We start from the raw sequence: 22,497 nt of genomic DNA, 5'->3' as shown, positions 1-22,497 counted from the left end.
TTTAATAAATTAAATAATTATTTTAATATAATTATTTTGTAAATAAATTAATAAGAAAATTTATCTTGAAACGATTTTCATGTCCGAATATTATATATAGCATGATATGGTATAAAAGATTGTTCTTAAAAATAAAAAAATAAATAATTTTATGAACTTACTGTTTAAAGTAATTTAATATTTTGCTCAACCTGTTTACAATAATATCTTATACGGAAAAAATAATAATTAATTTTTATAAGTAACGAATAATGTAGGTCATGAAATTAAAAAAAATCATAAATTAAAATTAAATAGTTGTATCTTGATTTATACTAATAATTATACTTGCATTTAAAAAATATGATATCCTATATGGAAAAAAATGTAATAATATTTTAAGTAACAACTAAATTTTTAGCATGGGTTATGTATAGAATGTAATTTTTTAAAAAATTATAAAAAAATAATAAAGAAACAATTTTACCCAAATAAATGAAAACAATTTATATTGTTAACAAATTATCATAGTGTATAAAGTGCGAGAAATAAATACATGATTAATGTTATATAATGCACAATTTCAAAATTTATATTGAACTAAAAAGTGAATATATAATTACTGTATTTATATTTGCATTTAAATTATAATTTTATACCATAAAAATTTAATAAATTACTATTATTAATTAAATAATTTAATTTTATGGTAATATTTAATTTTAAACTGCTATACCAGGTTTAATTTTACTTATTAAGTAAGTCCATTATACCAGGTTTCAAACAATTATTATAAACCAAATGAAGCATTTAATATATTTAGTTAATTTATTTTCGTTGTTTATAGACGTTTATAATATAATATTTAAAATATCAAAATTATTAAATTTCTAAAAACAATAATAATAATTAACAAACTTTATCCATAGAAAAAAAAAATTTAAAGCATCATCCAGGGTTAGACACAACGAAGACAGTTAAGCTTATGACGTGTCACTGTCTCATCGAGCACAGCCAACTCTTCTTTTTCCCCATGACGCTCCGCTTTCCATTTCAAGCAGTATTTTTCTCAGCTACAAACTTTTAAACCGCTGATCGTTAGGTGACGTCATGTACTGAATTACCGAACATGCCCTCCACTGAATTTTTGCTGTCGGCTAATGACGGCGAGTACTATTATATTTTTATACTCGCAGGAGTAAAAAATTATAAATGGCGAAACCCAAAAATTAACTTTTTACTATAATTTAATTTTTTCCTTTTATTTGTTATTTTTCCAATTTGCCCGCTGTTATTCCCGCTCATTTTAGCCCTTATTTTTTTTTCAAAATCTCTCCTCTTCGCGGGCCCATTAAGGAAGTTTTAAACGCAACTCTTTCCTTCCACGTCAGCATCAACGTGCCACGTCATCGCTGTAAGTATTTATATTTTTTTGAGAGTTTTTTAACTGCCATTTTTTTAAAAAAATAAATCATTTGAATTTAAATATAAAAGTTTTCATAAAAGAAAATCCATCGTTCTCCTCTCACCAGTTATTGGAAGTCTTCTTTCAATTTCAAGTTTTCAACTCTCTCTCTCTCTCTCTCTCTCTCTCTCTCTCTCTCTCTGTGTCTGCAACTCCCTTTGTCTTAAAGAAGAAGAAACAATCTCTCTGTGTCTCTGTTTCTTCTGCTTTCTCTTTCTCTCCGTAGCTACAAGCTTGTGAGAGATAAAGGAAATAGAATTCAAAAGGAAGAAAAGAAAATGTTCTTCTTCGCTTTTCTCTATCTAGCCATGTGAACTCACTGACACATTCCCCTCTTCTTCCTCTTCTACTCTTGTGTGTGCGTCTCGTTTACATTTTGACTGCATCCAGTCGCCAACTCAGTGACTGGGCTCAGTAATGGCCTCATCGTCTCGAGCGAGGAGTAGCTCGCCTTTCTCGTATCGTAAGCCGTCGAGTCCGTATTCATCGACTTCATCGACTTCATCTTACATCAGCAACCGGCTAATGCCTCGCTCGTGCTCCTCCTCAGCTTCTTCGTACTTCAACTCAGGGGGAGGGCTTGGCTCTCGATCCATGACGCCGAGTCGCAGCCGCACAGATTCGATGTACCACGGCGGACGTGGCCACGGTGGCTGCACGCCGGTCGAGTACGGGGCGGAGGAGCTGATTGGAGAACCAGTGGACGCGTCGAGGTCTGGAGGGGATAGTATTTCGGTTACGATTCGGTTTAGGCCGTTGAGGTAATGGCAGATCTGGGCTTACTTGATCGGATCTAAATGAAGAAGAAGTTTGATTGTTTTGAGTTAGGGTTTGGTCTTGAGATAACGGGATTCGGTGACTGGTTGCTTCCTTGAACGTTTTGCTTAATTTCAGTTTTGACTTGTTTGTCTACAGTGAGAGAGAGTACCAGAGAGGGGATGAGATCGCGTGGTATGCCGATGGGGATAAGATTGTGAGGAATGAGTATAATCCAGCAACAGCATATGCATTTGGTATTGCTTTTACCAGTCTTCGATTTTGAACTTCCGATGTCATGATTATTATTTTTTTCCTGTTTGCTAAATTTAACTTTAAACACAAATGTCGCATCACTGCGTTGGCATTGAGTCGATTATACTTTTCTTTAATGGCAGATAAAGTTTTTGGACCTCATGCAACTTCGCAAGAAGTATATGAGGTAGCTGCGAAGCCAGTAGTAAAGGCAGCAATGGAAGGAGTAAATGGTATTTGATCACTCTAATCTGAGGATAAATTCTGATTAAATTGCTACCCGAAATCATATTTATAAATGACCAATTATTAATTAGTCTGAAGTTATTGCAACTATGTTGCTTTAATAATTTGCTAAGTGCTGTCTAAATGTTTATAGAGTCTATTGAAGAAAAGTAACTGAATATCTTAATATGTCAAATGTTCGTAATGCAGGGACAGTATTCGCTTATGGAGTTACAAGTAGTGGTAAGACGCACACCATGCATGTAAGTATTGATGTTTGCTATTATGCAGCCTTTTGCGCCTTTTTCTTGTTTCCCCATCCTCAATCTTAAAAAGTAAAGAGAATCTCTTTAGTTGGCCTTGTACTCCAAATACCTTCCTAAATGCCCTTTGCATTCTGATTCTGCTTTAAGAAAAGAAATGACATCAGATCTTTCTGCTATTTCTAATTGATGCGAGGCTGTATAAGTCTTTTCCATTTTTATTTTCCAAGGTTCAAGTTAGGCAATTATAGAAAGAAATCTCATATATTTCTAGTGATTGAAGGAAATCGCTATGCGGAGAGCATGAGACCATGTTTCCATACTCCTTGATGCTTTACTTCCTCCTTGAAGTAACTTTGGAAAAATCCTAAATCCTGCTTTTGAAGGGCAGCACAACTATGTGTATTTCTAGTTACCTATGCTGAAATAAAATGAGTTGTACTGTTTATGAAAGCATTCTGAGAACTTCTTACCTGAGAGTAGTGGGAGGAACCAAACATTTGGTTTTGTTAAATTTCAATTTCATATGCATTAGTTTCCTACTGTTGTACCATTGGTGCCTACATGTGTAGTTCTTAGTTACCTTTGTGGGATTGGAACTATTCTTTTTATTTGGGCTGAGGAGACAACTCGTTAGTCATCTCTTAACCATCTGTTTAAATTGGTTAATTAGCCATAAAGGAATTCAGATCAATGCACATAATTTTTGGTCCAAGCTTCTGAAAACATTTAGTTTATGTCATTAGTAAAATCAATTATATATTTACATATGATGTTTTTCTAGCACGCGCACATTGTTGTTTTAACTGGAATTGAGCCTTCTGGGGTGCTTTTTTGATTCACAGTTATAGATAGTGGTAAAGTGCAACTTGTGTTTTTGTTTTATCGACTGTAGGCATATGAATCTCTTCCTGTCCATAGTTATAACATTATGTTGTTGTTTCCATTCATAAACTGAGCTGTTGAAAACATATGCATGATTCTCTTCATTTTTTGTTTTTTTTGTCTTAACAATGTGCACAGGGAGATCAAAATTCTCCAGGTATTATACCCTTGGCGATAAAAGATGTTTTCAGCATTATCCAAGATGTAAGCACTCCATCTATTAGTCTAGTCTTGCTATGTCTTTCCACATTCTTTTTACGCTGCACCATATGAATTTCTGATACATCTTCACTTTAATTAATGATACTGTTAAATCAAAACTTTTTATCGATCACCCTGCTGCATTGTCTTGAACCTATTTTTTTCATTTACAATTATTTACGCAGAGTCTAATATGTTTCTGCACCTCCATCAATGTTATTTATAAGAGGAACCAAAGGTCTATTTGGTGGTTTAAGTACAGTACTTATTTTATGGTTTTTTTATTGATCATTGAGTTCATTTATTCTCTTGTTTTCGGTAATATGGATGAGAATTGACATCTCTTTCTTAGTTAACATAGTTTACTTTGTAAAGTAAATTTCAATCAATAAGGAATAGATTGCTAATTTTCTTCTTAATTTAGACTCCAGGAAGAGAATTCCTTCTCCGAGTGTCATATCTTGAAATCTACAATGAGGTAAGTGCCACATTTCAGCTGTTATTTGGGACATTATATGCACTGTCAATGAACATTTTTCTATTCTGATACAACGGCGTATCGATATTTTTGTTGTTGTTGGAATGTTATCTAAAGAACTTGGAACAGTTAATTCTAGAAGATTACAGCTTAGGTTTCTTGCCTTTTATGCATAGTTCTTTTTTTTTTCCCCGATATAGAATATCGAAAAATATTTATTTGAGAATCAATATTTGGTATTGCGAAAACATTATTTCATTCATTTCCTACGCATGCAGATATTTATATATAAGTATATATGTAGATATATGTATGTTTGTACCTATAGTTTTATGAATCTAATATATATATTCATATATGCATGTGTATGTATATATATGTATCATACATGATAATAAAGGATGAAAGAAAAAACAATTTTCTAGCAGATATTTAAATAACATTTTCATATTTTCAATACCATATGCCAAAATTTTTTATTTCATTTTCTAGAAACTGTTCTCATTTAAGCTGTCACTTTTTTCTTTTTTTTTGGGATATTTTCATTGCTTAAACCGTGAAAGCAAAATACTTCATGTTTTTGAGACCTAAAACTGGCCGGTGATTTTCTATTTTGAAAAGGGTTGTATGTTTAATGTTATTGAGATTTGTCTCATTGAAAGCTATCATTTGGTGGTGGTATGCTTGCTCCTTGTATCAGGTGATAAATGATTTGCTTGATCCAACGGGACAAAATTTGCGAGTTAGAGAAGATTCCCAGGTTTTTTGCTCAGCACTCATTCATTTCTTTTAGTTCTCTCTCATTTCTTTTCTTGGTTCTTCATAAGAATAGTAGTAAGCAAGAAAAGATGGAATTTTGGTAATTTATGCAACAATTTGAATAGTGTACCTTCTATGGAAGGTAGTTGAGTCTTTTAGTTGCCATATTAGCTCACTCCTATCCTATTTCTTTGTATCCTTAAACTTAAAAAATCTATGACTTGTTCAGTTTTGCTAATTGTTTATCTGTTTCTCAGGGCACTTATGTTGAAGGTATAAAGGAAGAGGTTGTCTTGTCTCCTGGTCATGCACTATCTTTCATTGCTGCTGGAGAAGGTATTTAGAGAACTTATTTCAGCACTTTTCCTCGATTTTTCTGGCTTCCTTCTTTTTCACCTTGTCTCACCTTTAGCTGGCTGACATATTGTTGAGAAATTCTTAGAATTAAGCTCCATCCAATGTATTTTTGGCAGAGCATCGTCATGTTGGTTCAAATAACTTCAATCTATTGAGTAGTCGAAGTCACACCATATTCACATTGGTAAGAATTCTCTGTTGTCATTTTTAACTTCGATCTTTAGTGTTCCTGTTGGTGCCTGTGCTTTCTTTTGGCTAGAATTTTTTTCTGACTTGCTCTAAATTGCCTACGATTTTGCAGATGATTGAAAGTAGTGCACATGGTGACGAATATGATGGAGTGATTTTCTCCCAACTTGTATGACTCTGTTTTAGTTTTTTCAAGTTACAATAATTTGTGTGTATGTATTGTTCTTTTTGCTTTCTTGCTTATTAGTCTTTCTTTCTCCTGTACAGAATTTAATTGATCTTGCTGGATCCGAGAGTTCAAAAACTGAAACAACCGGGCTGAGGAGAAAGGAAGGCTCTTATATAAACAAGAGTCTTCTAACTCTTGGAACTGTAGGTTCATTTTAATAGTAGTTGTTATGTAGGATTTCATTTTCAACAGTAATTTCTTTAACTGTTTTTACCATGGTACTGACGTTGATGCTATAATTTCTTCCATAATTATGAGATTGGTGAGAGATTGATTTTTTGAATATACTTTCTTAGAATTGCTTTTCTCTAAGACACTAATTTAATTGGATCAAATGCATCCTGGAATTGGTGCTCAGTGTTTGTCTGCAACTAATTGATCTTTGCTACAGGGAAGTTCATAATTATGTACTTAAAACTGCAGTATTTTGACTTGATAGTGTAGTTTTCAGTTTATAACTTCATATGGTTGCACTATGAAGGTAATAGGAAAGTTGAGTGAGGGAAAGGCATCTCATGTCCCATATCGGGACTCCAAGCTTACTCGGCTTTTGCAATCTTCATTGAGTGGGCATGGACATGTCTCGGTGAGTATAAAATATTACAAAATCTGATTTATTACTGAATAGTTTAGTAAATTGGAGTTTTAGCTGTCTTATGATAAATTAGGTGTTAATGGAAGTGCATTGTGCATTTTAATGTGGTCTCGCATCATATGAAGTCTAAGATATTGTATTTTACTGGCCCTTTTGATATCTGTCATTTTGATATTTGTTTTTTGCATAATAATGTCTTTATATAATGCCTATGCTGCATCACATTGTCAACCAACATAAGAAAACTAACTTAAACTTCCCTTGAAAAAAATTACAGCTTATATGTACAGTTACTCCTGCATCTAGTAATCTGGAGGAAACTCATAACACATTAAAGTTTGCAAGTAGGGCAAAGCGAGTGGAAATCTATGCCTCACGTAATAAGGTGCTCAATAAGCTCACTGTATTAACTTTAAATAAAAGAAAACAATAAGCAGTTAAAACTCAGCCTCATGTTGCTTTTGCAAAAAAACTGGGTTTCAGATTATTGATGAGAAGTCATTGATTAAGAAATACCAAAGAGAAATCTCAAACCTCAAAGAAGAACTTGATCAGCTAAGGAAAGGGATGCTAGTTGGTGTCAGTCATGAGGAAATACTGAGCCTAAGGCAACAGGTTTTAACTTCTTCTGCCTCCCCCAGGGTTCTATCCTTTTAGTGGGTTTGTGTGGACTTCTTACAAAGACAACTTTCTTGTATTAGTTGGAAGAGGGTCAGGTGAAAATGCAGTCAAGATTGGAGGAAGAAGAGGAAGCCAAAGCAGCTCTGATTAACAGAATCCAAAAGCTTACCAAACTCATACTTGTATCTACAAAGAATTCAATCCCTGGTTGTTTGAATGACATTCCTAGTCATCAAAGGAGTCATTCTGTTGTTGAGGATGATGTAAGTTCTTATTTTCTCTTTAGTCATGTCAACAAAAGCATAGGTCTTTACATTTATGCATTTGTTATTTGACTCATGTCTGGTGAAGAAATTTCATCTGAAAATCTGAACATCTGAATTGTGATTGATTATTTGAATGGTTTTTAGTCTTCAGTCAAGCATGGTAAGATTGTCTTACTCAGGTTAATTATCATCTTGAGAGCACTATCATAACTCAGCAGAATTCCCCTTGCAAACTTTTTGTTTGCGAATTTTTGTTTTTGTACTGTAACTTGGCAGTACTTCATTTTGGTATGCAGAAGACAAATATGATGTTTTCCCTGTTCTCTTTTGTCCAGAAGTTAGATGTCTTGCGAGAGGGTTCTCCAGTTTTAGACAGTGAAACTCAAAGGGAGTCTCCATCTTCTGCGCTAGTTATCTCATCAGATCCTTCTTTTGGTTTTAAGCACAGAAGATCTTCCAGCAAGTGGAATCAAGAACTATCTCCAGCAAGTAGTACAGTTACCGAGTCAACTCAATTGGGTGAACTTATGAGTGGTTCAAAAGTTCCTGCAGTATGTTTTGATATTATTTTATTTGATGTTTATTTTTATTCAAATTTATGGAAATAAAAAACTTTGCTGGCACCTGGCTTGACTTACCTGGGCTATAGATAATTCCTATATTCATGATTCTTATGCCATTTCAAAAGGCTTTGTCTTCTTGAAGTGAAATTTGTGTTCCTTTCTCCTTGTTTAGCTCTGTTATTGGTCACATCTATTTAGCAAATATTCCGATTTGGCTTGTGACACTTTGCGCCTTCTTCTCATTCAAACTAAACTATCTCATGAAAACAATATGGATCGGAACAGGGAGTGAACTGTATTTCCTTCGCCATCGGATACTATAACTGCTTTGATTTTTCCTTGCAGTTTGGTTTAGAGCCTAAATTTCATGTCTCAATCGATCAGAGAGAGACACCCTTAAGCATATTTGGGAGGAAATTAAACCGGACTGCTGTTTAAGGGGTTCTTTAAAGTCAACTTGCAGGGTTTCTTGGATGTCCCTTTCTCTTCTTTTGTTGGAAATTACTTGACCATGAACTCTGAAATATCTAACATCTAGTGTATGGAGGATCTACGTTTTACTTGCTTTAGTTTAGTAATAAAGTGTTGTAATTAGGCATATAAGAATGGATGTTTGATGTTTTAATTTCAAAAGATTCCACTAACATTTGACATTATATTTGACTTTTTTGTTAATTATTGAAGGGTGGGTTGACATCAGATCAGATGGACCTTCTCGTAGAGCAAGTTAAGATGCTTGCTGGGGAAATTGCATTCAGTACCAGCACCCTGAAACGCCTTGTGGAACAGTCTGTAAATGATCCTGATGGCTCAAAAATCCAAGTAGGTTCCATTCACTCGATTATCTCTGCATGTGTGCATGCATATTTGTAGCAGAAAATCACTCTTTTGTTACAGTAAAAGTTAACAAATGATATACAATTACTGGTTGCAATTCATTTAAGCTTCAAGTAAAATGGTTGGGTATATTATACGTACATCAAGTAAGTTTATCCTTGTCACCTCTGTGTGCAATCCCTTTTTATTAATTAGAGAACTTTCCTAATTTACTCTTCTATTTCTTTGAAAATTGTTTTCAGTAATTTTAACACTGTTTGAAATGTGAAAAGTGAAGAGAAATAAAAGGAAAGGATGTATGTTCAGATTCTTTCCTTATTTTGATTTAAGGATTAAGTGAGGAAAGGCAAAGAAAGTGTCAAACAATTTTTGCATTTCCCCAAATTGGGGCAAAAGGAAGGGAAAGCAAAGGATCTAAAAAATTGTAAATATGTGTGACAACTCGAACCTACTATTTAACTTGTTAATTTTATTAATGAAGGGTATAATGGATTAGTCTCATAACATATCATTCCTCTTTTACATGCGCTGCTATAGTCTTTCCTTTATCAATTTTCAGTTATTTGAACAAGGGGAGCGCATTATTTTTACTTTTCCTAGAGAAGCCCTTCATTTATTTTCTTATTTTTTTAAATGCTCTCCTTTCCTTTCCTGTACCAAACATAAGTCTACCTACTGCGTGATGCAGAATATAAAAGATGTTCAGTTAATTATGTAACCTACTTTAAGTCTATGTAGGGTTTAGAAACCTTTATTATTATCTTGATTTCTTTTAAAGAGATAATCAGATTTGTGGTTTTGCAAGAAGGTGAAAGTAGTTTTCAGCTGTGGTAGCAAATTATATAGCAAGATACCAGGTGGGAGGAATAAGGAGAGAAAATAGAAATTATGAAGAAATAAGGGGAACATGAAATTTCTTTATTCTTAAAGAATGTTGGTTACACTTTTGGCATGCAAAAAATAAGGGGAAAGTTTGGAAGTTTGTTCAATGTAATGAGCAACACAATTTATTTCGGGATCTATACAAGGCATGCTGGCAACCACCAAGTAAAATATTTCAGTTGAATAGTTTTGGCTTTCAATTGGCTGGCCGTGTGGCCATATATTTTTTTCTGAAGGCGAAAATCAATTGTCTAAGTGCTTTTCCAAAACCAGATCCAGAACTTGGAAAGGGAGATTCAAGAGAAAAAAAGGCAAATGAGAGTTTTAGAACAACGCATTATTGAGAATGGGGAGGCGTCAATTTCAAATTCATCATTGGTTGATATGCAGCAGGTATCTTTTCATGTCCTCTTTAATCATTGTCATTTATTTCCTCTTGGGTTGTTTCATAATATTTTCTTTTCTAAGCACTTCTTTCCCTGATCTGTTTATTCTTTTACTTGCCTTGATGTATTTCTAAATTCTTTTGTTTTGCAACAGACAGTAATGAGACTGATGACCCAATTTAATGAAAAGAGCTTTGAGCTGGAGGTGGGTATTTCATATCAGTTTGATAAAATTCAAAGAATCAGATCTTCCGCCAACTAGACTAACCTGTTGCACAATAATTCCTTGAGGCTTTTCATACTGTATATGATTGAAGTGGAGCTTCTGATTTTCATCAGTTTTCTAAATTGCTTTCAACATACGCAGATCAAATCAGCAGATAACCGAATTCTCCAGGAACAACTGACGAATAAGGTTGATTTTCTTGGTCTTTTAGCCATAATTTATGAACTAGATTTCTATTTAAGATTTTGATTTAGGGTTTTGCTAACTCTTTATTGGCTCAAAATTCTGCCTTTCTTTACTAATTTTTTCTCTTCCTAAATGTCAAAACTACTAATATGAATGTTGGTTGCAGTGTGCTGAGAACAACGAATTGCAAGAGAAGGTGAATTTTCTGGAGCAAAAGTTGTCTTCTCTCTTGGGTGAGAAATCATCACTATCTTCGGAACAGTGTGCCTCCGAAGAATATGTTGATGAGTTGAGAAAGAAAGCTCAGTTGCAGGTGATTTCTTAATTTCTATGGATTTTGTAGTAGGTTTTGGAATTGCATGCTACATGGAATCATAGGTTTCAGCTGTTCACCAATTCGTGAATTCTGCAAATGTTAATAATCTGCACTGTGGAAAATCCATTAAAGGTTTTGGAAGATGAATCTGAACCTGCTCTGGTTGTCTAATACACGTGCTTCTTGAAAGATATTGACTTTTATGTTTTAGTTTAGAATTTTCATTTTGTTATTTATGCATCTATAATTGCTTCCCAGAGTGAATTTTTGTTTTCCTTGCTTAAAATTTTGTAATGACCCATGCAAACATGCATGCTCAGTTTACACAAAGTTGGAAGTTGTTCTTGCCTTGTCATCCAAATCCACGAGATTCTCGGCATTACCATACTCAGTAATGAGAATAGCTGGTAGTTCCTCATGCATAAATGTTGTATCATGACTGAATTTTAAGCTTTTTGAGTGAAGATATTCTTTCAGGAATGTTTTCAAAACCAAAGAGAGTTTTATATGTCAAGTTTTCTCTGTTTTACTGTGCTTTAACTTCTCAACTAAACTAAAGTTTGTTTTTATGCCAGGAGATTGAAAATGAGAAACTGAAACTAGAACATGTTCAGCTTTCAGAGGAAAATAGTGGATTACGTGTGCAAAACCAAAAACTGGCTGAAGAAGCGTCTTATGCAAAAGAACTGGCCTCTGCTGCTGCTGTTGAATTGAAGAACTTGGCTGGTGAAGTGACCAAGCTATCTTTGCAGAATGCAAAACTTGAAAAAGAATTGTTGGCTGCTAGAGAGATGGTACATTCACGAAATGGTAGCATACAGAATGTCAACGGTGTAAACCGAAAATATAGTGATGGTGTAAGGCCTGGGAGAAAGGGGCGGCTTTCTGGCCGGTCTAATGAAATTTCTGGAATGGTCTCTGATGACTTCGATTCATGGAATCTTGACCTAGAGGATTTGAAGATGGAATTACAGGCTAGGAAACAATGCGAAGCAGCTCTAGAGGCTGCATTGGCTGAGAAAGAATTTGTAGAAGATGAATATAGAAAAAAGGTTGAAGAATCTAAAAGGCGAGAAGAAGCTTTGGAGAATGATTTGGCAAATATGTGGGTGCTGGTTGCAAAATTGAAGAAAGACGGAGGTGCCATCCCTGAGTTGAACCCCGAAGAGAGGCAAGGTAATGGAATGGATCAGATTGATGATCTGAAAGCAAATGAAACTGATGGTATTGCAGTCTTGAAAGAGAGACAAGTATCAGATGTAATAAAATCTGCTGATGAAATGCCTAAGGAGGAACCCCTGGTTGCTCGCTTGAAGGTGAAATTATAACTTTGCATTTGTTTCCTTTCTGAATATTTTGTTGCAGCTTATTTTTGCATTCTCTCTGAGCAGAATCTTGGGCCTCCAAGTAAAATTTCTGCTAGATGATATGTTTCTTTGAAAGCAATGGAACATAAGGCAAGATCGGAATGCAAACTAGTTAACCATGCTTGAAAACAAAGAAGTAGGAAACAGTCTTCCTTAAAATAAGTTTACTGTTCAGATTTACTGTTGAAAAATCTCTCAATTTTCTTCTTTCAATTTCAGTAAATTAATTTTCCTAAAAATATGAGATATGGTTAAGAATTTCCATGATATGTAGATTTGGTTAAATTTTTTTTTTGCTTGTAATTGGTTTCCCATTTTTTATCTTTTGTAACGGCTATATATATACACACACCATGTATATGTTGTTTCTTGTCAATTTCTCTCTAAATACCACAAGATAACGGGGCCCGAGGTTTTTTTCTGTATCTCTCTCAATGTTTTGTTGTTCATGCTCTTTTTTTTTCTATTAAGATAACAAACCTACAGAGTTCGCAGTCTTGCTTCCCTTACCTTAGCCATGTTTCCCTAACCTCAATCTCATTCCTGTTGCTAACGCATTCACAGGGTAGGGAGCTCCTAAAGTGGGTATATTTCAATAATAGGAGATATGAGGCAGAACCATTGGGAAGTTAAATAAAAGGAGTAGGAGAATTTTATTTTATTTTATAAATTTTGAAAAGTTCTACAATAAAGAAATAGACAGATTTATTTTCCTGTTTCCTGGATTTCCTATCTCTCTAGTTTTTTGTATTTAATTTATTTTCCTATGTATTAGGTTTTTTATATTTCCTATTTTTGACGTATTTGGTGCTTATAAATAACATAACTAGTTTAGTTATTAAGTAAACTAATTATGATTGTTATTTAAATATTGAGATATTGTTTTGATTATTGAGATTTTAGATCTCTTAGCTTGTTTCTTAATAAAATTTCTTTAAGTTTTATTTTTAGATTTTCATTCTCCTATATCAGTTGGTATCATAGTCTAAATTTGATTCATCACGTTTTCCTAAGTGCTTAACATTTCACTTCCCAAAATACGCCCTCTGCTTCTTGCATATACACCTTGTCTCTCCTTAAAGCAGGAAAGATTTCTGTCCTACATCACTGTTCTTTTGCTCATGCATCCGTCCCTTGGAAGTTTCTCTAGCGCGCGTTTATCCTCATGCAAGTCTGCTCTTTCTGCATGTACCTGTGCATGCCAAACATTGTCTACTCTGCTTTTATTCGTTTTTCTTAACATAGCCTTTGTTGCCATGCAACTACTCTACCCTTTGTTGTGGGCTCTACTCTGGCTATGGACTGAAGGAGCCAATAAATTTGTTTTGCGACAAATTCTGCCATTAGTATTATTCACAATTCTGTGTAACGTGACAAAATGAAGCACATGAAGTAGATAGACACTTCATAACAGAAAAGTTAACAATAGATAGATTCGTACTCTATACAACTCAGCTAATTGTCAACTTTTAGATGTTCTAACAAAAGGAGTCAGTAATGTGATGTTCCATGGACTTAGCTGTAAGTGGGAATGAAAATGCATGTTCACCAACTTGAGAGGGAGTATCCGAAATTCTCTTTAATCTTCTCTGAATGTTAGGAAATTAATCTTCCTATAAATATTGGATAGCAGCTAGTCAATCTTAAATGTGGAAATTTCATTATTTGCCTTAATTAGCTTTTTTAATAACAGATATTTGTACCTATTTACATACTCCTCAGCATATAGGTTATTCATTTTTTATCTAAATCCTGCAAATATAGTAGCATTCTAGGAAGAATTGTTGTCTTTATCTCATTTCATAATTTGGGACGGAATGATCTTTTATGTTTCTCTTTGGTCTAATGCGCCTGAGTATTTTGCGAAGGGACTGGAAGGATCTAATATCATCTGCTAATGTGCCTTTCTCTTGTGCCCTGATAATATATTTCTTCTTTTCTCTCAAAACAGAAATGTTTGTTCATTGAGGCTCCAGGTCTTGAAATTGAATCAGATTGCATTTGCTTTTGATTTTGCATTTTCTGAAGCTTTCTTGATCTTTAGAAGTTCACAAATCTCCGCCCTATCAACTGTGGTGTAAAATATTTTCAAAGTAACTACTGTGCTATTTTTCAATTTGGGACACTTGTATAGTTTATTCCATTTAAGCCTTGAGAAAAGCAATAAACAACCATTTCTCTTTGATATTCTTCTAGATCATGCTGTTCCTTAAGTTCATGCGAATTGATATTAAGTAGAATCTTTTGACTGATAATTCTGTCCTTGTAATGCCATTTTTCTCTTTGAAGGATCTCATCTAATTTTATTCATTTAATACCTTCAGGCACGAATGCAAGAGATGAAGGAGAAAGAGCTCAAATCCCATGGAAATGGAGATGTCAACTCCCATATGTGTAAAGTTTGTTTTGAGTCACCAACTGCTGCAATTCTTCTCCCTTGCCGGCATTTTTGTTGTAAGTCAATTTATAATCACACATCTGAAATTTTCTACGGTTATGGATCATCATTGGAACTGTAAGTTCTTGGATACTCTTTTGCAGTGTGTAAATCCTGTTCGCTTGCCTGTTCAGAGTGTCCAATTTGTCGCACAAAAATTGCAGATAGGCTTTTTGCATTCACTTGAAGTTGCAATTTGATGGCCGCCAAATTAAGGTTTAGCCACTTAGTTCTGCTTCATCAGATGCAAATAATTTGTTAATCATCCGCTTAGTTCTGCTTGTTCCTGTACAAAATCTTAATTACTCATCCTAGTTGAGTAGCTTTCATCATTCAAAAACCTTAGGTTATAAACTAGATGGGGACATTTCATCAACAAAAGTATTTAACTAAATAAAATGAGGAGACCCTGGCCATCTCTGTTGACATTCTTTCATCTTTTTCTTTGTTTGCAGGTTTGTCACCATTCACCTCTTTGCTATTTTCCGTGCAATAGCAGGTGTGATTCTTTGATTAGTTTGCTTGTATGTAACTGCTCCAAAAAGTATATGAAATAGTTTGCTTATGTGCCTCACCTCTGGGGGCTGTAAAATAAGAGGGAATTTAAGGCAAAAAAGAAAAGCTCAAAATGATAACATTCTAAAATTTCCAATACAAGATGTTGCTTTTTTTTTTTTAGCACAGCAGAATGTTGTGATCTATTTTCGAAAATTTTTATGGTTATGTATAGTATACTGTTTGCTTCAACGAGAAGCATTTTTCCCCCGGGTCTGTGTAACTCTGATTTCTTGATTCTTTGCCTCTTTTGTTTCGGCTTTTGCCAGGATCTTGCATTGTGATGAATTTCATGACTTTAGGTTATAAGTGGTACAAATCTAGAATTTGTGGAGTTAATCAGGAATGATGTAAATTTTATTAGAAAATAGTGCAAATAGAGCACATAGGATTTTAAGTGGAATTAGATTAGTGAATTCGAAATTCTATTGAATTGGAAAATTTGCAATGCACTGTTTTAATTTCATTTTAAACTCTCCATGGTTCAGGTGCTCTCATTTTGTACATTTTTTTACTGTTTTTCAGTTAGGGCTATATTTAGATTAAATATAAGAATCTTTTAGAATTGCTTTTCAAATTTATATTTACTTCAGTTAGAAAATTAAAAAAATTTCTAAAATTGTTAGTCTGTGTAATTAGAAAAATGTTCCAAATTCTATTTTGAAGGAATTCAGAATTCATCTTTCTACCTTTTTCATATAGAATTTACAAACAAGTTTTTTTGAAATAGATTTGCTACCATTAGTTTTACTATAAATTTCTAAACATAATACTTGATGGGTCTAAGTGGACAGTTGATATGATGCAGATCCTACTTGATGTAGTTTAAAGATGTTTCATTTACATGCACATTTGCAATTAGAAAAAGTATGCCTTGTCGAGCCCTAGGGAAAGTGAACCAAAGATTATATAATTATATGTATATTTTAGTCTGATAAGATTGAATCCGAATGTAAAAATTTGGAATTAAAAAAAAAATGAATTTATAATTTAAATAAAAAAATAAATAATAAAGTTAAATTTTACATTCTTTATACAATAATTTATAATATCTAATAGGGTTATTAGAATGTTTTTTTAAAAAAATCAACGGTGATAAAAAAAATGAATAAATAATAATTTTAAAATAATTTTCACTAACATTTAAAGAGTGTTTGGACGGTGAATTATTTATAATTTTTTAATCCAGTATGAATATTATATTAATTATACATACAAAAAATTAAAAATTGAAAAAAATTAAAAAAAATAACTAATGAAATCTTTATTTTAATTAAATATATTTAATATAAAAATATTTGTTTAATACATACAGTTCCGAATTATTTAAAAATAATTTATAAAAATTCATATTCATATCACTTTTTATTTCCATACATAAAGGAATAAATGACGATAATTTTTTTTTCTTACTTGCTAACTGGTACCCCTGGGTACCACACCCCTCCGCTCTTTCCCTAGGTACCCAATAAGTTTTTCACATAAAAATTCTCATCAAATAAAATAATTAACAAACATATATCAAAATCTCATATTATATTTAAAGATCAATTAGACTATATTTATGCAAATGATATAATTTATCAAAATAAAAGATTGAGTAACTAGATAATCAAATAAAATAGATAAATTGATAAGACCATTGAAATTATAAATTAAAAACATGCACAATACGATAATAAGTAAGCAGGACAATACAGAAAAATAAACAGAAAATTAAGACAATTGTGAACTAACCGATTCCGACTCTACTAATGACTTGTAGTTATTTTAGGATTTTTTAAATTTTCATAAAATATAAAATTATACATTGTTAAACCTCACTTTACTGTAACGGGGAATAGGGTGAGAGATTCTTATATGAATCGGTGTTTCGAGACGTTGCGCTATCTATTACGCATCCTAAAGGGTACCAGATTTTCTGAATTTTTTCTGTGGAAGTCAAAACACTCGTCACATACTTAAAAATATCCAAAAAATCTAAAATCGGTGTCTAAAACTTATTCTGGCAAATTTTGGGGTTCTGGCACAGCGATACTGGCTCTGCCACTTAGGGCGACGGTTCACCTCGACTTGGCTGGTTTTGGCCGATTTTGTTCAGTTTTACACGTATTCCTGCAAAAAACATATTATAGACGCATTAGTTGGTCGAAAAATCACAAAAACTAAATCTACCGGCTGGGGGAAGGGGAGGCTTCGAGTGCAGCAGCTCCACCGGTCCTCCTTCGTGGTTGGGATTCTTTTTCTGGCTAATCTATATAGAAAATGATGGTGAACACAATGATCAGAAAATTGTGTTGAACAGGAAGTGGGAAGGGATTCATCGGAGGGATTTTTGGGTTTTGGCCGCGACGGCTCCATCAGGCTATGCTCGTGATTTTCAGCTCACTCGTCATCCCTCTTGCTACGATTTGACCACATGAATGCTCAGAATTAAATTCCAAGCAGGTAGAGGAAAATTTTATCTTTTTTTGCAGTCAACAATAGCTCCGGTGCGGTGGCAGTCAGCCTCCTTCTCCAGTGCCTAGTTATTCTTCTCCGATAGGGGCTGGCGGCTAGGATTTGGGTTCTGCTGCAACGTTAGGTACTTATACCTATTCTACGTCAATCTTGGTCATTCATTGCGATTGATCTCATCCATCCGATCGCGCATAAAGAAGAAACGAATCTGCACCGTTTATCGCGATTAATCTTGTCCGTTCGATCGCACCTAAGGAGAGAACGAAATTTGAGCCATTCACGCGCGTGGGATCAAAGCTAGGTCGTTGGATCGCTGGACACGCGAATCACTTGCGTGACGCCAACGTCAGCGTGTTTGACACGTGACATGTTTCGGTTCGTCGAGATTGCTGACTGGGCCATCTCACGTGGTTAAATTTTTTCTTTTAAAAACGCACACTGAACTCAAATATTTATTCATTTTTTAAAAAATTATTTTAAATCTCGTTTCTAATTTATTTTTTTTCAAAATTTTAATTAAATAAAAATAAAATAATTTAATAAAAAAAAATTATCCTTAGCCACTTTTTTTGGGTTTGGTTGTTACACCGAATGCTGTGATTAGTTTCATCCATTTGCTTCTTCCTCTTGTTGGTGAATCTTTATAGATATCTTCTAATTTTTGGTAGAAAATAAAATTTCTGTTGGACGCCTGTGAACTTCTGTGCGGGGTCTGTGTATTTTCCTTTCTACAGACAACCCTGCGGTAAGGCTGTTAAAAACTCGAGGTAAGAAATCTTTAGCTTTAGCTTTTGGTTCATTTAAAGATAGGATGATTGAATAAAATAATTATGAGTTTTAAATATGTTAATTAAAAATGATTTTAGTAAAAAAAAAAAAACTATTTGATATTTGACAAAAATAATTATAAAAATGCTGACACTTTAAAAAAAATTAAAACTTTATGTTTGGTAAAAATAATTGCTAATGTTAAAATTATTAAATATATATATATATATATATGTATGTAAGAAGAGAATAAGTTAAAAAGTAAAAAGTTATGCGGCTGCTTAAAATAATTGTAAAAATTAATTTCAATTATTGTTTTATAAGTTAATATTAATTAATAAAATAATTATATAATTTAAATTATTAATTATACTTATTTTTACTATTTGAACTTTATATTTTTTTATATTCTTTATAATCGCACTCAGAAAATAGTATTTATACATATATTAATACAGAGAGCGAATTATTATTTTTCATTGTTAAAAGTTCATGCAATCTTCATTTCTTTTCTTTGAAAATCCTTCTCGGAATCGGAACAGAAAAGAACTTTTTCCCTATAAAATCTTCCCTAGAAAAAAGAAGCAAAGTCATTGGACCAACAAAAGAAAAAAAGAAAAACCCATTTCTCAGAACATTAACGAATTGGAGAAACAATATCTGGAACAGCAAAATATACATACGTCAACTTTTTTTTTTTATATTACATACTAGTATGCATTGGCTCGTAGCTACTACCCCAGAGCTTCTTTCTTCAGGGCTCAGTGTCAGTGTCCTCCTGTAATTTTCAAGCTCTTGCTTCCTGTCAACTCCAATTTACCAAGCCATTTTGGGGACATAAAATGGACGTTTGGGGAATTGGGTGCAAATTTGACTTCACTTGAGGTACCCTCACTGCTAAGTATTCTGGTGAAGAAAAATAATAACTCATCGTATTGCTTTCAAAATCTTCACCCCTATGTGTCGATGTATCGTCACCATCATGGGTCTGCAAAATCAAATCACAAAAAACATATAAGTAAGAGAAAAAAAAACATAACCTAATTTTACAGTGATGAATATAAATGCAATTGAAATTTTTGGGTATTCAAATAATTTATGTAATTTTCTAAAAATCTAAGTTAAAACCTAAAAACCCTCCTACTTTCTTTTCGTCGTTGGAAATGAGATACTGGTTTTCTTACGTTATATGTGCATGAAAGCCCTGTGTGTATGAGATTAGAAAATAATCGAACCCGTATATATGTGTTTACTTCTTTTTCGTTGAAAATCATTGAAGCCATACATGTATATATGTAAACTGTAATTATTTCATTTCATAAAAAATTATTAATGTATGGATTACTGCAAACCTTACTGAAACAATTGAAAGCAGCGGAAGGATCAAGCAAATCCTCCACTCGCCAACCCGGCAATGTTTCCATCAAATACTCCGATATACTGCTCGTCGGAATCGAACCACCATCGCTCATAACCTTGTTATAATCATGAACTGTGTAATTTGTCGCTGCAACCGCCATTGAAGGAGAACTGAAGAGCTCACAAGGACTTGACGTACTCTGTGCTCTCTTCATGGGGGACTGAAAGTTGTTAAACTCGGCTCCCATGGTTGCAGCAGACCTATTAGAGCACGATGAAGATGGATTTAAAGAGGACGAAGAAGAAGAAGATGAAGCAGAGAGCTTAACGCCAGTGAGAAGGAATCTGTTGTGTTTCTGTGTGTGTTCGTTGGCTTGGTGAATCGGAAGATCACATTCTCTGCAAAGAATTGCTCTGTCTTCTTTACAGAAAAGTAAAGCGCGTCTTTCCTGTTCGATGAAATTCCCAAGTGAATAAAAGGTTAGTTTTATCATTTTTCGCCATACCCATTCTTTAATTTCAGTCAACAAAACGGATTAGGAAGAAAACAGTAGGATTTCGAGTGACTATTTAATATAGTACAGATTCAATCTGCCTTGATTTTTTATCTATTAGCTTAAGCTGCTGAAGTTTGAACTGATTCAATCGGAATCTTATCCAAGATTTTCTTCGTCATTGGGGGAGAGAGAGAGAGAGAGAGAGAGAGAGAGAAGATCAATGAAAACTTGTGGTTTTCTTGATTTTTGTTTTGTTGCATTGAAAAGAGGAATGGTGGGGAAGTAAGGAAGAACCTACCTGGCAGATATCACAGAGGGGTGATTCCCTTAGGTTAGGGATGACGAGAGAGAACCGCAGATGTTGCCTTGCAAGTTCGTTTGCATGGTGAACTCTACGGTCACAGGCATCACAGAGAGCAGCTTCATCTGCAGAGCAGAAAATAGAGGCTTCCTCTTTGTCACACATATCACACCAAATCTTCATCCTTTTTCTCTCTCTCCCTCTTCTTCTTTAAGTAGCTAAAAATCAGTCTTTAGTTCTATGTTTCTTGATTGGCATCTACATATATATGTAACTATACATTTATATCAAGTTTTCTTGATACAATGAGGAATGAGGAGATTGTTTTGGTAACTTTTGACTTAAAATGGTGTGGAATACAGACAAAAGGGTATATGTAGGAGTATGGGCAATAGAAGTGGTGACTTATGGGTTAATAGAGAAAAAGCCAAATTTCAGGGGTCTTATTTACTGTTACTGACTAAAAGAGAAAGCTCTGGATAGATAGATAGATAGATAGATAGATAGATAGATGCCATATGAGCTCTCTCTCTCTTTCCTGAATAAAGATGGTGAGAAGCAACTTGGCTTCCTTTTTTGGGTATTTGTATATTATTCTTTTGCTAAAGCTTTCACTCTCAATCTGAAACTGGGGCATGGGATTGCATTTATCTCCTCCATTTATTGATTCACAGATGACACAGCACCCTTCTCTTTATATTATATAATACATATTATTATATTGTATTATATTATATAGAAGGAGAAATAGAGAAAGATAAGTAATGTCAGCTTATGGGAGACCAAAGCTTGGTGGTTTAACTTTAATTTTATCAAATTCTCATTGATATGGGAATCTGGGACTTGATTTGATTAGGCACATAATCTTTTTTTCCTTTGTTTTTTTTTTTAATCCCCATTTTTGAGTAATCAATGATATTAATATGCATATGTGGCAAAATTTAACCAGTTCATGTCCTGTAATTCAATGAAAAGGCCAATGACAATGGATTGCTTCACATACTAGAAAATTTCATGGTGAACCACAAGCAATCTTTAGGATGATTTGCTAGGCGATTCCTCTCCTCCAGCTTTGACCTGCCTTATTGCGTATCTTTGGTTAACAAGATTTAAGTACTCAAACCCCTTTTTTTTCTTTTGAACAAAAAGGGTGGGAAAGTGACCATAGTAATTATCTTTTTTACTACAGTTGTAAATATCTTGTTTAAGGTAATTAATAGAATTACAGTTTAGATTGAATTTGAATCATCAATCTTACTACAAAAGTGTTATATTATCTATAGCGTAAATACTTTTACAAGTTATTGTCGAAATGCAAGTACCCATTTTTTATGGTGATTGAAAGCTCAAACTACTATCATACATAAACTTAAACTCATAACTTCTCCTGAGAAAATTTTAGCTATTATTCCAGTGGTGTAAATACACATAAGCTTGTTCTTTATTAGCTAGCCCTGCTACAATCAATGTTTCTACAAATCTTACTATCTTTTCCTTTTTTTCTTAATTTTCCTTTCTGGGTTTTAATTTTTCCGGTATACATATATATATCTATATATATATGTATAAGTGATTTTCAGCTGACTGCTTCCATAAAAGATGAGAGCATTTATCTACACCTGCTACAGGCCAAGTGGCATTAACCATTCCCTTCCATTAAAGCTTGCACCAGTCTTATAATGCCATTTACACTTCACCAACAACAGTCTTATGTGCTCCTGAACCAACTTGTAAAACTTTTATGTTCATGAACATTTTCTGTCTTTTTCTTATGCATATCTCTCCCCCACTTTAAGTAGGCATCATCTAACAAAGACAAAGTTCTTATCACCCT

General features: G+C 33.6%; 2 protein-coding genes and 1 long non-coding RNA gene across 5 annotated transcripts; 2 read left to right on the top strand and 1 right to left on the bottom strand.

The window, feature by feature from the left end:
• The first annotated feature begins 1,502 nt into the window (after positions 1–1,502).
• Positions 1,503–15,488, top strand: LOC110808168 (Kinesin motor family protein). Of its 2 annotated transcripts, none has more exons than XM_022033557.2 (25): positions 1,503–2,205; positions 2,360–2,457; positions 2,599–2,688; positions 2,891–2,943; positions 3,967–4,032; positions 4,454–4,507; positions 5,208–5,267; positions 5,524–5,602; positions 5,740–5,807; positions 5,925–5,981; positions 6,080–6,184; positions 6,523–6,627; positions 6,914–7,021; positions 7,120–7,251; positions 7,338–7,520; positions 7,862–8,074; positions 8,771–8,908; positions 10,079–10,198; positions 10,346–10,396; positions 10,559–10,606; positions 10,770–10,916; positions 11,495–12,235; positions 14,611–14,740; positions 14,828–14,939; positions 15,179–15,488. In XM_022033557.2, exons 1-24 carry the CDS (start codon positions 1,862–1,864, stop codon positions 14,908–14,910), a joined length of 3,273 nt encoding a protein of 1,090 aa, XP_021889249.1. In that variant the 5' UTR covers positions 1,503–1,861; the 3' UTR covers positions 14,911–14,939; positions 15,179–15,488. The 2 variants fall into 2 exon arrangements, with proteins under 2 accessions (XP_021889249.1, XP_021889248.1); XM_022033556.2 differs by having other exon boundaries at positions 1,504–2,205; positions 7,859–8,074.
• A 3,625-nt stretch (positions 15,489–19,113) lies between these two features.
• BZS1 (B-box zinc finger family protein) lies at positions 19,114–21,351 on the bottom strand. Of its 2 annotated transcripts, none has more exons than XM_022033558.2 (3): positions 20,661–21,351; positions 19,859–20,314; positions 19,114–19,494 (listed from the first exon to the last, which is right to left on the bottom strand). In XM_022033558.2, the coding sequence occupies exons 1-3, from the start codon at positions 20,844–20,846 to the stop codon at positions 19,312–19,314; spliced, it is 825 nt and encodes a 274-aa protein (XP_021889250.1). In that variant the 5' UTR covers positions 20,847–21,351; the 3' UTR covers positions 19,114–19,311. The 2 variants fall into 2 exon arrangements, with proteins under 2 accessions (XP_021889250.1, XP_021889252.1); XM_022033560.2 differs by having other exon boundaries at positions 19,352–19,494; positions 19,864–20,314.
• Positions 20,206–21,902, top strand: LOC110808170 (uncharacterized). Its single transcript, XR_002538594.1, has 2 exons — positions 20,206–20,345; positions 21,613–21,902. It is a non-coding gene; the product is annotated as an uncharacterized LOC110808170 (long non-coding RNA).
• Positions 21,903–22,497: the final 595 nt, after the last annotated feature.

This window comes from Carica papaya, chromosome 6 (genome assembly GCF_054855325.1).
Source record: "Carica papaya isolate Zhongbai chromosome 6, ASM5485532v1, whole genome shotgun sequence".
NCBI lineage: Eukaryota > Viridiplantae > Streptophyta > Magnoliopsida > Brassicales > Caricaceae > Carica > Carica papaya.
Note: the sequence above shows the minus strand (reverse complement) of the source record. Positions and strands in the feature narration are given on the sequence as shown.